Source organism: Petromyzon marinus, unplaced genomic scaffold (assembly GCF_048934315.1).
Source record: "Petromyzon marinus isolate PM22_M1 ecotype Great Lakes invasive population unplaced genomic scaffold, UKy_Petmar_22M1.pri1.0 PM_G_Scaffold_46, whole genome shotgun sequence".
Lineage (NCBI taxonomy): Eukaryota > Metazoa > Chordata > Hyperoartia > Petromyzontiformes > Petromyzontidae > Petromyzon > Petromyzon marinus.
In genome coordinates, this window is record NW_027422998.1 from 1360319 (window position 1) to 1376424 (window position 16106).

At 47.9% G+C, this 16106-nt stretch overlaps 1 protein-coding gene across 1 annotated transcript; it reads right to left on the bottom strand.

Annotated features, from left to right (window-relative positions):
* Positions 1-153: 153 nt before the first annotated feature.
* Positions 154-7858, bottom strand: LOC142917333 (uncharacterized). The gene is made up of 4 exons (XM_076061969.1): positions 7595-7858; positions 4564-5034; positions 3438-3642; positions 154-2355 (listed from the first exon to the last, which is right to left on the bottom strand). The coding sequence occupies exons 2-4, from the start codon at positions 5009-5011 to the stop codon at positions 1983-1985; spliced, it is 1026 nt and encodes a 341-aa protein (XP_075918084.1). The 5' UTR covers positions 5012-5034; positions 7595-7858; the 3' UTR covers positions 154-1982.
* Between the last annotated feature and the right edge of the window lie 8248 nt (positions 7859-16106).

Below are 16106 nucleotides of genomic sequence, written 5' to 3' on the forward strand. Positions count from 1 at the left end.
CACAGCTCACGGGCAGAAAAAGCTCGGTGGCTTTTTTGCCACCGCAGCCACGATTGAAGGGAGGCATTCAGCCGGCAAACGACAGATCGTAGCTGACGACGTATTTGCGGATTTCGGATCCGCTCCGAATTGGCGAGGAATTTTGAACGCGCGGACATTTCGTGCAACTTTTATTCATAGGTTTCAACAGTCGACACGTAACCATCCGTGACAATTACAAAAACACATTGAACATTCCAAAAAAGTCATGCGTGCACACGTCATGTGACGCGCGTGCACACGCAACTATAAAAATACTGTGCTGTCAACAAACATGTGGAGGAACTGCGTTAACCAGTCCCCCAGTACTTAGAGGTACATTACGCTCTGCTCCAGAAATGTTTCTCTAGAAATCTCACCAACGAAATCTTTTTTTGTTATTTTTGTTCACATCAACACTCTTCTGGGAACTTTGACAAATCATATCCTCGTGTATCCTTATTGTTCTTGTATAAAGCTCTCATTGGATTGATTGTAAGGATACTTGGAGCAATAAACATAGCGATGGAATAATACAAAAAGGAGGATTTACCCTTACTGGCAATAAGGCGGCAGGTGTTAAGATGTTCAAACACGAAACGGACCCCTGTTACAAGGCATCCAGTCTGCATTAACCACACATACTTGCGGTAAACTGTTCAAACAAATATCCTTCGGTAATGCATTGCCCTTTAAACTAATTGGCCTACACAACAACATGGACTCTTACGATGGGTGTATCTCACACTCTCTGGGTGCAGTGCCTTCTGCTAATAATTCCTAACTCCAAGCCAGCACGCATTCTAGGGAAACGTTGAGAGCCCTGCTTGTAGGAGAGATTGTGAATACTGCTGAAATATATTTCCATTCTCTCTTCACGTGAAAAACACATGCTTGTACTGGCAGGAACCTCCTGGTTATTACACCACCAGCCCACAGGGGATTATTGTTGTGTCCGTCCGTCGTGCATCCAAAAATGGGAGGGGAGGGGCTGGGTGGGGAGGGTGAGGAGGGGAGGGTGGGGAGGGGCTGGGTGGGGGGTGGGAGGGGTGGGGCTGGGTGGGGAGGGACTGGTCACCCCGTGGTGCCCTTATAAAACTCAACGTTTAACCTACTCACGCCGGCTTGTGCCCGCCCTCACAGTCGGACCTATTTGTGGAATACACCACACTGCCGTTGACCCTGGCCATTGACCGAGCAACCCAACGTTCCTACCAGCTCCCTCCGCAGGAGAATGTGTTTATCGATGAACCTTCTTCAAATCGGAGATTTTTGTAACATTTTAGCTGTCACGGTGGTCGCTGTTCGTAACTACGCCGTACTCTTCTGCACCTTATAACAGGGCAAATTGTCTGAAATGTTCAGCGATTAAAGGTTTCAGTCGTGAGGAAGCGTTTGTTAATAATGTGGGCTTATTAAAGTTAGTCACTGTTATGTTGCCCCCAAAGCAGTTTGTGGCATGCGATAACCTTAATGTGTGTCCTCTGTTACAAGCTATGGAATGTAATTTAATTAATCATACCTCATCATCACCACTCATCGTGTAATTATTTAACCCTCTACAGTCGATTTCATTAATGCGATGAGTGTTCTATATTGGATAATTTAGAGGGCTTCAATCGACGGGCTTGAAAGACTCCGGCTACAGCTTATATAAAACTGTCATCTCTTTCCCAAAAATGTTTCTGCAGTTTGCCCAACGGCCCACAGCAGCATGTCACGCGGAACTACCACCAGGAGCCACGGCTTCCCTATGCGCATGGCGATCAAACCAACATTTTAAATTCTGAAACCCAGAATTATTCGAACAAATCACCTTTTAAGATGGCAATTTTGCGCGGTCAACTCGCCGAACTTAACCCAATATAATCACGGCTGGGCAGCTGAAACATTGATTTAAATGGTTGCTATATCAATGTTTCTGAGCCCTCACGCTCGGTTCGTGACTACTACAACACGACCATTTAAAAGGCCCTTCCCCCCCCCACCCCCGTCTTGTTCGACCACGTCTTTCTCCGCAACGGCGAACCGTGCATCCTCACCGACCCTCCTCCCGGCGGGGCGGTCTCCTCGCGCAAACCCGGAGCAGCAGCAGCAGCTTCACGTGCTTCTCCAGCCTCCTCCCCCCCTGCTTCCCGCGCCCGCGCCCGCGCCGCCGCCCCGCGTCGCCCATGGCGCCGAGCAGCAGCTCCCGGACGTGGGCGGCCTTCCCTGCGCCGCGGTGGGCCAGGCACGACAGAGGCAGGCGGCGGACGCCGCCCGCGAACCGCAGGGTCGCGGCGTCGCACGGGCCCTCTGGCCGGGGCGGCGGACGAGGCGGCGGCGGCGACGGAGGCTCTGCAGCGGAAGGAAGGGAAGGAGATGTAAAGCGCGTTGTTCCGGGATCACCTTTCGCAAGGTGGACTTTTCACCGTACTTATTTCGCACTGCACGTAGCCAGCTCGTTCGCTAATTGGGAGGCGCGGGCGTCGTGCCAGCTTGCAGTCAGGCAACCGAGATCCGTTCCGGGTTGGCGACTCAGAACATTCTAGATTTAAAGCTTTCGTGACTGCAAGGATCCATACTCAGCTTAAAGGTCCGCGGTCTGAGCGTGGCTGTGTTTCACTCCAGCGCTGTCCTCGAGACAGCCCGGTCCCTTCACCTGATGAAGGCCGCTTGTGTTGTGGCCGAAACGTCGTGATTTTTGTTGTTTTATTTTTACCTACGTGACTTTACCGAATAGAACCAAAGAGTATGGACTCAGAAAATGCTTCTGTAGCCAGCGAGACCGCGTCAGCGTACCTCTCGCTGTGCTACCGGTCGGTCACGCGCCATCGCGTGGAATTTAGCGTCTCGTTCAAGTGGCGAACATTCCTATCGTTTTCTATTCCTGCAACGTGGAGAATGCACCGGCGACCTCTTCACAATTACGTTACAATTTCTCAAAGACGTACACGCACACACACATCCAAAATGTACTGCGGTTGTAGTAGTCTTTTTAAACGGATAAATACGTGACCGTGGACCAGATTGCGAACGCGTGTCCAGCCCGGAGCACTCTCCCCAGTGGGCACGTGCGGCATCCGCACCGGCTGCCCTCCGAGGCCAGTAGCGCGGTCCTCCGACGATGCCGTTGATATTGTTGGTTCTTTCGGTAAAGTCACCACGTTGAAGGGAAACAATAAAGTAATAAAATATATATAAAACAATACAATTCTCACGACCGTTGGTTTTTTCACACCTGATGATGACCGCTTGCGTTACGGTCGAAACGTCGTGAGAATTTTATTGTTTAATATATATTTTATTATTTTATTGTTTCCCTTCTACGTGGTGACTTTACCGAAAGAATCAAGAATATGAATCCACTGCCGTCACGAAAGCTTTAAATCAACATTTGACGCCGTCGATCTACGGTTGCCGCTAAAACGACGCGTCACCTGCCGGCCCCGCGTCCCCACGCTTGCGACTCCACGCGGGCGCCCGACCAGCAGAGCGCGTCGTGCGTGGAGGCCCCGGGCAGCAGCTCCATGGAGCCCGGGCCGGAGCAGTTTGTGTGTGGGCGGCACGGGGCGTCCGCCGACGCCTCGGGGGAGAAGAATCCCCGAGGGCATGGGGCGCAGCGCGTGTCTTCGCGCGGGGATCCTGCGGAACAACGGAGACGCGAGACGGGGGGGGGGGGCGCACGGGCGGGCAGAGACGCGGGACAAAATGTAGAGATGCGTAGAGAGAGAGAAAGATGAGAAGAGAATAGGCATAGATTTCGATTTAAAGCTTTCGTGACTGCAAGGATTCATCTTCTTTGGTTCTTTCGGTAAAGTCACCACGTAGAATGAGAATAAAATAATAAAATAACACAATAAAATTCTCACGACGCTTCGGCCACTACACAAGTGGCCTTCTTCATTGTAGCTCTGTCGTCCCGACAGGTTTGTTCCTTTCACCTGAAGGCCACTTGCGTTGTGGCCGAAACGTTGTGAGAATTTTATTGTGTTATTTTATCATTTTATTCTCTTTCTACGTGACTTTACCGAAAGAACGAAAGAAGAAGAATAGGCATAAATTGGTGCTGGGAGATAACTGGGAGATAGGAGAGTGGAGATAAGATTCCCCCCGACTTGACGAGCACTGGCCGGCGGGGCACAGTAAATACGTTTACAAATGAATGATCATCAAAGGAGTGAAAGTAGGAACCAATTGATTTCTGAGTGGGGTAGAAATCTCGCGCTGCGCGCGAAGGAGCTCTGTCCCGATGGGCGCTGGAGATTGGAACAATCTCCAGCGCCAAACAGGAATAATGCGCGAACGATTTAACCTCTAGCCAATGAATGAAGAATGCATGAACGGGGAGTTTGGGCGTTCATGCGTTTTTCGCCGCAGGGATCTGTTGACGGGGGAGGCCACGCGGAACGAACCCTTATCGATTCAACTAATTAAATCGGACGCAACGATTGAGCGGCGTCTTTGGTCACGGGCGAATCGATCGCCGGACGAATGGCAACGACACACGTGGTGTAGCCCAGCCCCTCCCTGCCCACCCCGCCCCGCCCCCCACCCCGCGCGTGCCTTTGGTGACGACGCCGTGCCCGGCGGCACAGCCGCTGTGCCGCTCGCAGAACTCCTGCGGCAGCATCAGGAAGGTGCCCGGCTCGCACTCGCACACGCGGTCGTGCGTGGGGCTGCACTCCTTTGCGAGCCGCTGGCCCTCCTTGCACGGCGGGCCGCAGTAGAGACACCGGTCCAGGGAGTTCCAGAACTGCGTGTAGTGGCGCGGCGGGCACGGCGTGCAACGCGCCTCCACGTCGGACGCGTCCTCCAGGAGGAGCTGTTGCTGCTGCTGCTCGCTGGCCTTGGTGGAACACGGCAGCGAGACGTGGTGGCCCGGGGGACACAGCCCGCACGGCGGCTGGGACGGTGAAGGCATCGGCGAGACGTCTGCCGACGCCGCCGCCCCCGTCATCACCACCAGCAGCAGCAGCAACATCGTCGTCGTCATCGTCGTCATCATTGTCATCGCTAGCGTAGCCCCGATGCGATCTGCGAGGGGGGGGGGGGTGCGGGAGGAGCGCGCACGTTTTGTGTTTAAGCACAGGCGGGCGGGAGATGCCGTGCGTCGCGTTACATCGCTGGTGCGTCGTCACCAGCGACCGGTGAGAGACGGCCGTGGGTTGGCGGGAGGGTCTTCATCTCCGCCAAGGATCGAGCGTGGCTGACGACAACGATGACCGCGTGGCTGACGACAACGATGACCGCCGCATCGAGATCAGCAAGGCGGGGGGGGCGGTATCATCGCCGACCATTCGATGGGCACCGATGCGATCACCACAATTGTTGTTCGGCAAAGAGACGGACCGCGCGGGGGCGCAACGAGACGAAGGGAAAACCGCAGAGTTCAAACGCGAGTTCACAGACAACGGGGATAAAACAATGAGACAAATTATACATTACTCATTGTGTTTTTTCGGTAAAGTCACGTGTGTAGGAATACCATAACATTATATTAAAACAAATCAATCACGTTTCGACCGCAACACAAGCGATCCTCATCAGGCGTAAGAAACGAATCACGGAGGCAAATACAACAAGGAGAGACGAGAATTCAACAAACCTAAGGAAAATTACGTGATACACAACCAGTCAGGTCAACAACACAGACACTTACCTGGCGGACCACGAATTTCAGAAGAGTGTTAAATTTCGTGTTCAACCTCTGGATTGAACATACCAGCATAGACAGAGTGAACAAATACGAGGTACAAGTCAGAAATAGAGAGACACCAAGAGGCAAGGACGGACAGAGAAGTGAGGTCGGATGAAACGGAAGCCTTAAATAAGAAGTGAAGGTGGGGGGAGGGGCCAGAGAGAAAGGACGGGGCAGGAGGAAACGTCGTGATTTATTTGTTTTAATATAACGTTATGGTATTCCTACATACGTGACTTTACCGAAAAAACCAATGAGTAATTTATGCAGTCACAGAAGCTTTAATTCTTTATTAACACACTTCTACAGGGAAGTTACCTTTACGTCGTGATTGATTTATTTTAATATAACGTTATGGTATTCCTACATACGTGACTTTACCGAAAAAAACAGCAACTAATTTATGCAGTCACGAAAGCTTTAATTCTTTATTAAATAATCCATTCTTCTGGAATCTTCTCGACACAATCGGATCGTGGTGGTGGTGGTGGGGGGGGTGGATGAGAGGACGGGGATCTTGGGACATCGAGGTGGGGGGAGGGATACGGGGAATGTTTGGTGGGGAGTGCGAGGTTGTATGCCGAGTGGATCGCCACATCCTGCCGCACAGAGAGACATCAGCAGGGGACTCAAGCCCCAAGCCTGGGGCAGTGTCGCGAGCGACTTTGGCATTTCGCCTTGGCGAAACGCTACAATCACGTATTCCAATCACGGCTCCAACTCTTTATCAATCGCACGATTTGTAATAATAATAGGGTTTTTCCCCTTTTTTTCTGGCAACAAAACTGAAACCTTTTAACAAGGAATCATGTCTACTGCATTAACCACAATACCTGCAGCCAAAATGCAAACAAAAAACATACTATGATAATATATGTGGCATTGTCCCTTAGAAAGAAAGCCGTCCCTTGGTGTGGACCAACCAGTTTCAAGGTCAATGCATTATATATTATCATAGTATGTTTTTTGTTTACATTTTGACTGGAGGTATTGTGTAAAGTCACCACGTAGAATGAGAATAAAATAATAAATTGATAAAATAAAATAACACAATAAAATTCTCACGACGTTTTGGCCACAACACAAGTGGCCTTCATCAGGTGAAGGGACGAGACTGTCTGGAGGACAGCGCTGGAGTGAACAAAGCCAAGCTCAGACCGCGACCTTTAAGCTGTGTGAGAAGAAACAGAGCGCCTTGACAAAGGAATTAGCATAGGATTTAGCATTGAAACGGCTTGTGTTGTGGCCGAAACGTCGTGAGAATTTTATTGTGTTATTTTATTTAATCAATTTATTATTTTTATTCTCATTCTACGTGTTGGTGACTTTACCGAAAGAACCAAAGAAGATGAATCCTTGCAGTCACGAAAGCTTTAAATCGAAATTCCGACTGGTGCTTTTTAAATTTTGATTTAAAGCTTTCGTGACTGCAGTAATTCATATTCTTAGTTTTTTCGGTAAAGTCACGTTGAAGAGAAAATATATATATTTTGTTATTTTATTTTGTTGTTTCTCTTCAACGTGACTTTACCGAAAAAACTAAGAATATGGTGCTTTTTAATCGATTTGTGTACACGCCACGAGGCTCTCTCCGCTCGTCGCGTTCACCGCGGCAGGGAGTCAAACTTCGGCCCCCACTGTCTCAGGTCACGCTCGATGTACCCAAAGACAAAGATCCCACGGGTAGCCTCCGGCAAGACCGCCGGGGGCAAAGCGCTGCCGGCGAGCAGGGCCGCGAAGGCCGGGGAAAGGTTGCACGAGGTGGGAGGGCGGACCAAGCGCCAGGGCCGCACCCGACGAGGAGCTCACTCGAGGCCGAGTCGACCACCGGGGGGCACGGCCAGGAACGGCGCGGGCGTCCCCACCGCTCCATCCTCGCCGCGTCCCGTCTCTTACCTCGGGGGGCGTGGAGGCGGTGCGGAGCCCCGGGCGACTGTGAGTGGAGTCGCCCTTCGGATGTGCCGCTCGCCACTCGCTCGCTTCTCGTCGACTTGTGGGAAACTCCCCACCACCACCCGCACCCCACCCACGTGCTCAGCCACCGAACAGCAGAGCCAAGGGGCGTGGGCGGAAGTGACGGGCGTGGGCAGGAAGTGAGGCGTGGGCAGGAAGTGAGGCGTGGGCAGGAAGTGAGGTGTGGGCGGAAGTGAGGCGTGGGCAGGAAGTGAGGTGTGGGCAGGAAGTGAAAGTGACGGGCGTGGGCGGAAGTGACGTAAATGGGCGGAAGTGAGGCGTGGGCAGAAAGTGACGGGCGTGGGCAGGAAGTGAAAGTGAGGGGCGTGGGCGGAAGTGACGTATATGAGCGGAAGTGTGTGTGGGGTGGGGGGGACAGGGGGGGTGATGCTCATTGCTGTGGCTTGTCACGTGTTCCGTAATGTAAGGACCAAGTCAGTCCTTACGCTTTGGTTCTTTCGGAAAAGCCACGTGACTTTACCGAAAGAACATTTTATTTTATACGTAGGTATAAAATAAAATATATTTTTTTATTTTATACCTACTACGTGACTTTACGGAATGAACATTTTATTTTATACGTAGGTATATACCTTATACGTAGGTATAAAATAAAATATTTTTTTTTTATTTTCTACCTACTACATATGGATTCCTGCAGTCACGAAATCTTTAAATAAAGATTGAAGTCAGTCCTTGATTGACCCACTGCTGGATGATGGTCACGGTCACTTCACCCCTTCCGCACGCCGTTGTTGTCGGTCGTGATGGTGGTGATGGTGGTGGTGGGGGGGTGATTCACCATATTTGACCACTCTGGCCAGTGGGGGCTGGTGAAGTGTGGGGAGGGAGGGGTGGGTGGGCAGGTCCAGGACCGGTTCGAATATTACCACTGATGCGCGCCGCCGTGAGCGGGGAATCGAACCCGGGCGGTGTGCTAACCACTGCGCCACCGCTCCACTCGGCTCATGCGGCAATAAACATTTAAAATGTCAAACTCGCAACCTGATGACGGTTATAATTACCCACAACAGCAAAACGTTTAACAACACCGTGGCCTTAAGAATGTTTAAACATTTATATTCTTAGCTCTTTCGGTAAAGTCACGTTGAAGGGAAACAAAATAATAAAATATATGGCAATTTTATTGTATTATTAAATTTTATAAATTTATTATTTTATTCTCGTACTACGTGACTTTACCGAAATAACCAAAGAAGATATATTATTTTATATATATTTTATTATTTTATTGTTTCCCTTCTACGTGACTTTACCGAAAGAGCTAAGAATATGAATCACTGCAGTCACGAAAGCTTTAAATCAAAATGTTTAAACGTGTATGCAGTCGGCGGCGTTTCGGGCAATGACTCTTTAATTGTGCGTAAAAATAAAAGACGCGAGCGATGGGAGTTGGGGTACGAAGGGAAACGCCAGCGGTGTTGACAATCCCTCTGCTGCTCGTGTTGAGGGAAGTTCGTCTGGCTGCTTTGACATTTACTGATGACGTCCGGCTGCATCAGAGTCTCAAATGGCATACATTGTCCGTGGCAACAACAAAAATCAATTTCAACTTACACGTAATTATATAAATATACGCCCTTGCAGGTTTGCACTCATTTTATTAAGAGACGTGTATACACACACACGTACGTGTGGGGTGAAACGTTCCCCGGGGGAATACAGGAATGCCTTCAGATGCGTCAGCTGTGATTTCACTCCATTCCGGTGTTCCACATTAAAGAGAGAGACGTCCCTGTAGGAACTTGGTGTGTGGACCAATCTTAGCATGCAAACTCGACAACAAAATAACACAATAAAATTCTCACGACGTTTCGGCCACAACGCAAGCGGCCGTCTTCAGGTGAAAGGTACAGAACTGTCGGGACGACAGACATTGAAGCTCTGTTGTCCCGACAGGTCTGTACCTTTCACCTGAAGACGGCCGCTTGCGTTGTGGCCGAAACGTCGTGAGAATTTTTTGTGTTATTTTATTATTTTATTCTCATTCTACGTGACTTTACCGAAAGAACCAAAGAAGATGAATCCTTGCAGTCACGAAAGCTTTAAATCGAAATTTAAACTCGACGTTTTAATTTAGGCAGGGATTCTGGAAAGGCTGCAACAACCGGGGGGGGGGGAGAGTAAACCACCTGTTGTATACGGCCCTTTTTCCACAATTAATATCCATAAGAATATTTACGGATGCATACACCTAGATTTCTTTTTCCTTTCTTTCGTGACAAACAATATATATTTTTTAATGAATCAAACCCGTAAGCCAGAAACACGAAAAACCAGATGTCGGTCATAAACAGGCCATATATATAAAGAAATAATAAAACTCTCAAGGCGAGGATGTAACAGCTATCGGCAAAAATCTCCAGATGAACAAGAGTTTGATGGGCCCCTTAGGAAAGGTCCCTCCGAGGTCAGAACACCAAGAGACTAGACACGGAGATGCCAACAGGGTAAATCGTATACATATTCTTTTCCTTATTTGCCAGTAAAACAACAAAAAAATTAAGAGGCAACAACAAGAATAAGATAAAATTAGCGATCCTAACGCTCACTCCAATTAAGAACAGGCCACCAGACACATCAGTGAATTATTATCCAATGATTAATTCGCTATCAAATGATTTTCACCTTTAATACTTTTACTGAAAGCTTGGAGCAGGAATACCGAGTCACATCAAAGGTTATCGAGAAGGAATGAGACAACGGGCAAACTTGCGAAAGAGTTTAAACAATATCCCAAGCAACCCCGACCACCTTTGTCTCTCTCACAGCGCGGAGAAGCAGGAATTACACCTTATCACAAGGGGCCATCTGGAAAAGCCAGCCGGGTTTGATGAGGAGACACACCCCACCCCACACACGGCAACCAGGCAAAGAAAGTTTTAAAGAAAATTGCAATATAATATTAATAATAACGTGTTAACCTTACACGACATTCCATTATAGAACCTTACAGAACCAAGGGATATGGATTCCAACAATCAAGAAACGGACCTCTTAAACTTAGGATGATAATTATTTTTCTTTTTAATAATTCCATCATAACAATTCGAACCTCGGTAAAACCGAGAGGTGTCGGGAGGACGTAGTTACAAACACGAGTCTTGGCAAACATGGGACCAAATGGTATTTGAGAAATATAAGTCGAAAGTATAAAGAGGTGCTCCCGACCACCTTTGTCTCTCTCGAAGAGCGCGAGAGAGGAATTTCACGCTAGGGCAAACAGATCGTTATCGCGGGGACCATCTGCCACACACGGAACTTAGTAGTAGCCCCCACCCCACCCTGCACACGGGCAGCAAAAGAGTGAGCGAGCTTTAAGTTAAACTGTCACACATTTATAAACACACAAAGTGACGAAAATTAATAAACTAAGTAAGAGCCAAGGTAACGGGGTGGATTAGGCTGGTAGAATGTGGAGTCGAAATGATATTTGCAAAGTATAGAGAGATGGGAAGATCCCGGCCACCTTTGTCTTTCCCTGCAGCACGTGATAAAATGCATACGCTCAGAAGAGCATCTTCACTTGAAAAGAAATCAAATACTATGAATCACAAGCAGGATCATAACTGTGTATGATAAGATATCAACTGTGATGTGAAATGTTAAACTTAAAAAAAATCTTAACCATTTCTTTGTGCGTCGAAAACGTGTACGAAAAAGGGGGGGGGGGAACCCGCCCCTCTCTCTGGGTGGATGGAGTAGACAACCAGACGCCACCAAGATGAATCGAGGCGTCTGTTGTCTTGATGTTTATGGCTTGAGGAAAGACCCGAACAGAACCGTGTCATAAATGACACACACACAAACATACACACTGACACACGAACCCCCCCCACCACCGACACACGAACCCCCCTACCGACATACGATCAGATCAAAGATAGCTCCGCCTCGTGAGGGGGAGCCGAGAAGGAGAGAGATTTTTGGCATAAAAAGGAGCCGTTTCAGCATTGAAATCAACTCATCAGCCCTCGGGGGCAGCTCAACAGAAGAAGACTCATCTCAACTCAGCTCAACAGAAGAAGACTCATCTCAACTCAGCTCAACAGAAGAAGACTCATCTCTACTCATCTCAGCAGAAGACCCGCTCAACTCATCTCAGCAGAAGACCAGCCATCACCGACGCCGGAGACGCCTCTACAACTCGCCGAATCGGCGAGTGTCGCCGATTGGCAACCCGCTGCCGCTGTTAGCGGCCAGCGCCACCACGAGCGAATCGTGAGCCTGCAATCTACAACCGCCGACGACGGAGCACCAGCGTGCCTGCTGCTCGCAGACGCACTGCGCGCATTACCTACCGTCCGCGTACAACCGCGCCGCTGCGGGCGTGCTTCTAACGCCGTCTACCAGACGGTCATCTCAGCTACAACAACGTATCTACTCGTTCACCAACGTCCGTCGAGTCCGAACCAACTACTGAAAGAAGAATCAACTGATACGTATGATACACTGCCCCCCACTACACGACAAACCAGACGTCTGCTTGACGCAAAGAATCGATTCCGAACATTGGCCTACTCTTTCACCACTCATACCATTCAACACACACACGGGTCATTAACAAAGCCTAAAACCTCAAGCCATTGAATTATCCGTGATTGTGGAAACATCGCAACGACCGAGTGAATAATTTATCGTTTTTAAGAGTGTTCATAATTTTCCTCTGTAATATTGTGCTGGGGCTGTACTTCTAACCGCAAAAATTACCAACTGACCCATTAACAAGGATTAATTCTTGGCACCTCACCACGGAGCGCCGCTCGCGGGGGTGAAGAGCGGGTTCAACCGGTTCCCTGTCAAGGGTCTGGCCACAATTAATTAAAAGATTTGCCCGAGATAAGGATCTCAAAAGGAAACATCGCCACCCATTGAGTTGCGTTGAGAAGTCGATTAGAAATACTTGAGTCGTTCGTTAATATTTTTCTTTCTACATAATCTTGCTGGTATCCACGAATGAAATAACGAATTCAAATGCATATTTGTAACTCCAAGAATAATACTGGTTGGAGTGCCCTTTCAACGAGTAGCGTTGCATAATAATCAGTCATCCTATTGTTAACAACGTGACAATAATTGCATTAAGGGCCGCGCATGATCAATGACCGAATGCTGTGTTGTGTGACAATTCAAGTAACGAAGCATTGCGGCCATCGAGTGGTGTTGATAAGGCAATTAGAAGTATTTCAGTCGAACGCTTTAAATTCATAATCGTTATGAATCAATGAACGAACATCAACGTGGTACTTTGCTGACGATTTCAAGCATAATAACTTCGCATATCAGAATGTATTAAGGATTGGATACGAATCAAAGACCAAGTGCCGTGTTGTGTAACAATTCAAGCATACAAGTTTGCATATTATAAAGTTAAGGTTTGATAGAATAGTTCGCATGTTTTTGATCTCTCTCTCAACAACCGATCGATTGCGTTACGCGTCGGGAATTAACCACAGGTGCCGCTATCGAGGTGAAACAACGCAATCGTGATGGTATCATGTTCACGCTGTGTTGAAATTCCAAAATCCCGAGATTGAGTTTTTATATTATCCAAAAATTAAAGTTAGCTAGAAATAAAATTGATTAAAGCAGAAGGTTTGTGTGTGATTCTTCCTGAAATTCTGCATAATATTGTTCTGCGTATGAGATCTGAATCCTGGGGACCTATCATAAGCACACTATCACCACACATAATCCCTAACACACATAATTCATAATGTTCAATCGAGAGTAATCATATCCTTATCGATAATACGGAATTAAAGAGCAGAGTCGAATCGACTCTCTCTCATTCACGTTCACAACGCCTGCGTCACTGCATACGATTAATTGCGTTATTCCAATTCATAACACAATCCTCGTCACCGAGGCTCGACCTGATAATCCATAACGACTTGCATTATCATAACCACGCCCACTCGCATAAATTAATACGATTATCTCTCGAATCAGCATAATTTATGCGCATAATTACACCGATTAACATAATTTCGGATAAATTATGCAAATATCAAATTTCATTTAATTTTCATTATTTTCATCAATTTTCATAACACCTATATATACAACACACCCCAGGTGGCTGTGGTTGCAGGCTGGTTTGATCGCCTACGCTCAACATAACGAGAGAGAGAGATATAAAACAAAGCGTTGAACATTAATTCACCCGAATCCAATCGCACGCACGAGAACCCAAATTCAAACGGCCGCGGTGAACGTCGCGCGCTAGCGGCACCTGGGCCCTGCGGCACGATGAGACAGATTATTTGTGGGGAGACAGCCGTCGTGTGAAACCGATCTTAGAAAACCTCGCAAAGAGGGCGCCGCCACAACGCGCCCCGCCGAGGCATTCACGAGCGTTGTTGTTGATTGTGCGGTTGTTGTTGTGCGGTTGTTGTTGATTGTGCGGCTGTGGTTGGGGGGGGGCAGTGACGTCGCCGTGCTCCTGGCGAAGGGGAGCGGTGGTGTAGCCGTCAGCGCGCTGCGCTACGAACCTGCCAACCCGAGTTCGATTCCCGCTCGCGGCCAATGCCAGTGAATATTATAATTTTTTTATTCTAGATTTGAAGCTTTCGTGACTGCAAGGATCCATACTCTTTGGTTATATTCGGTAAAGTCACGTAGGTAAAAAATAAAATAACATAAAATAAAACATTATTATTATCCGAACCGGGAACCTGTGCATTCCCCAGGTCCCGGTTCGGATAAAAAAAAAGAGCTTAAGGCCATCCTCTTAAAACGCCTAACTTGGCGATCGTGGTATTGTGGACATCTGGAGGTGAGTTGCCCTGAACCGCCCATGTGCACGGCGAAGGCTTGTTATTATTATGTAACACATTTTCTGCATTTAGCAAGGCAGGATACTGCTGTTGTACGACGGGTAAATTCTTCAACAGGACACCTGTCAGGTGAATTTTTTCTTTTTTTAGGCCGGCATACATACGGGCACAAGCACAACGCTATTTAAAACGGGCAGTTCAGGGCGAATCACCTCCCGATATCCACAATACCAAGATCGCCAAGTTAGGCGTTTTAAGAGGATGGCCTTAAGCCCTTTTTACAAACAGAAAATGTTTCCATAAATTACAGGCACCACACTGTGAATATGCAAAGCGCGGCTTATACCACACGTACAATTGACATACTTTCCAGTTGCTTAGTGATTTAAAATATAATCAGTTGAGCGTAGCGGCGTATACGCAGCTTCCCCAGAGTGATGCCAGAGTTTCATGATAAATTCTCTGCGGTCTTCGCCGAAGGTGGAGGCAGTTCACGACTTACACCGGCCGCAGCTGAAAGGCTCCAACGGGGGTGACCCCGTTACGCGTAAGATTGGCCTGCGATTAAATTTAAACATCATAAATAAATCAACGATCAAATTCACTGCTGGATGAAGGCCTCAAGCCACCGCCACCGCCGCCACTTCTCACGATTGTGCCGATGCAACGATCAACCCACAGCACGTGAGCTGATTTCATCACCTTCTTTGGTTCTTTCGGTAAAGTCACGTAGAATGAGAATAAAATAATAAAATTCTCACGACGTTTCGGCCACAACACAAGTGGCCTTCTTCAGGTGAAAGGAACAAACCTGTCTGGACGACAGAGCTACAATGAACACTGCTGAGATTCGCAGCGTCTTTGAAGCCGGTTGAGAGAAGTGAGGCACCTTGACAAAGGGGTTTACTTATCAAACAGGAGAATTTAGCATTGAAACAGTTGAGGGATTAGCTTGTGACTGGTCACAGAAGTAGCTATGTTAAAGTGATTTCATCACCTTTATTACGAATGATTTCATCACTTCGGCTCCACTCGGAGGCATCTCGTTTCTTGGCTTCCACTCCATCGAGTGTCCTTGAATGTTGGTCATGAAACCCTTCCAGTGATGTGTCCTGCCCAAGCCCGCTCACTTTTGAATGTTTTCATCAACCTGCTTGTTTTCTGATCCACGTGTTCTTCTTCCTGTCTCTCGGCGCAATTTCCAAATGTGCGTCTCGACAAGCCTATTTACGTTATTTCCAGTTTTCGTTCAGTTTTATTGTCGGTTGATGGCTGTGTCTCTAAACCGTATATCACAGCAGGCAGTACGCACCAATTCAACATTTTAGTCTTCAGGCCACGTTGCTATGTTACCTTTATTTATCAGCCATGAGGTTTTTTTTTTGGGTTAGCTCACGTAAATGTGTCGTTACATCCACCACCACCTCGCAACACAGCCAATCAGCAAGGTTTGTCATGTAAACAAAGCATGCCAATTCATACTCTTTGGTTCTATTCGGTAAAGTCACGTAGGTAAAACATTAAACAAAAATCACGACGTTTTATTTTTTTACCTACGTGACTTTACCGAATAGAACCAAAGAGTATGGATCCTTGCAGTCACGAAAGCTTCAAATCTAGAATTCATGCCAATTCAGCACACCGGTTGGTTGTGT

What these genes read in the sequence shown, in the direction of transcription:
- LOC142917333 (XM_076061969.1), bottom strand. Translation starts at nt 5,011, where the DNA reads ATGACAATGATGACGACGATGACGACGACGATGTTGCTGCTGCTGCTG. An exon ending in GCACGGCGTCGTCACCAAAG is followed by an intron (nt 3,643 to 4,563) that starts GCACGCGCGGGG and finishes GTTGTTCCGCAG; the next exon opens with GATCCCCGCGCGAAGACACG. An exon ending in TGGGGACGCGGGGCCGGCAG is followed by an intron (nt 2,356 to 3,437) that starts GTGACGCGTCGT and finishes CTTCCGCTGCAG; the next exon opens with AGCCTCCGTCGCCGCCGCCG.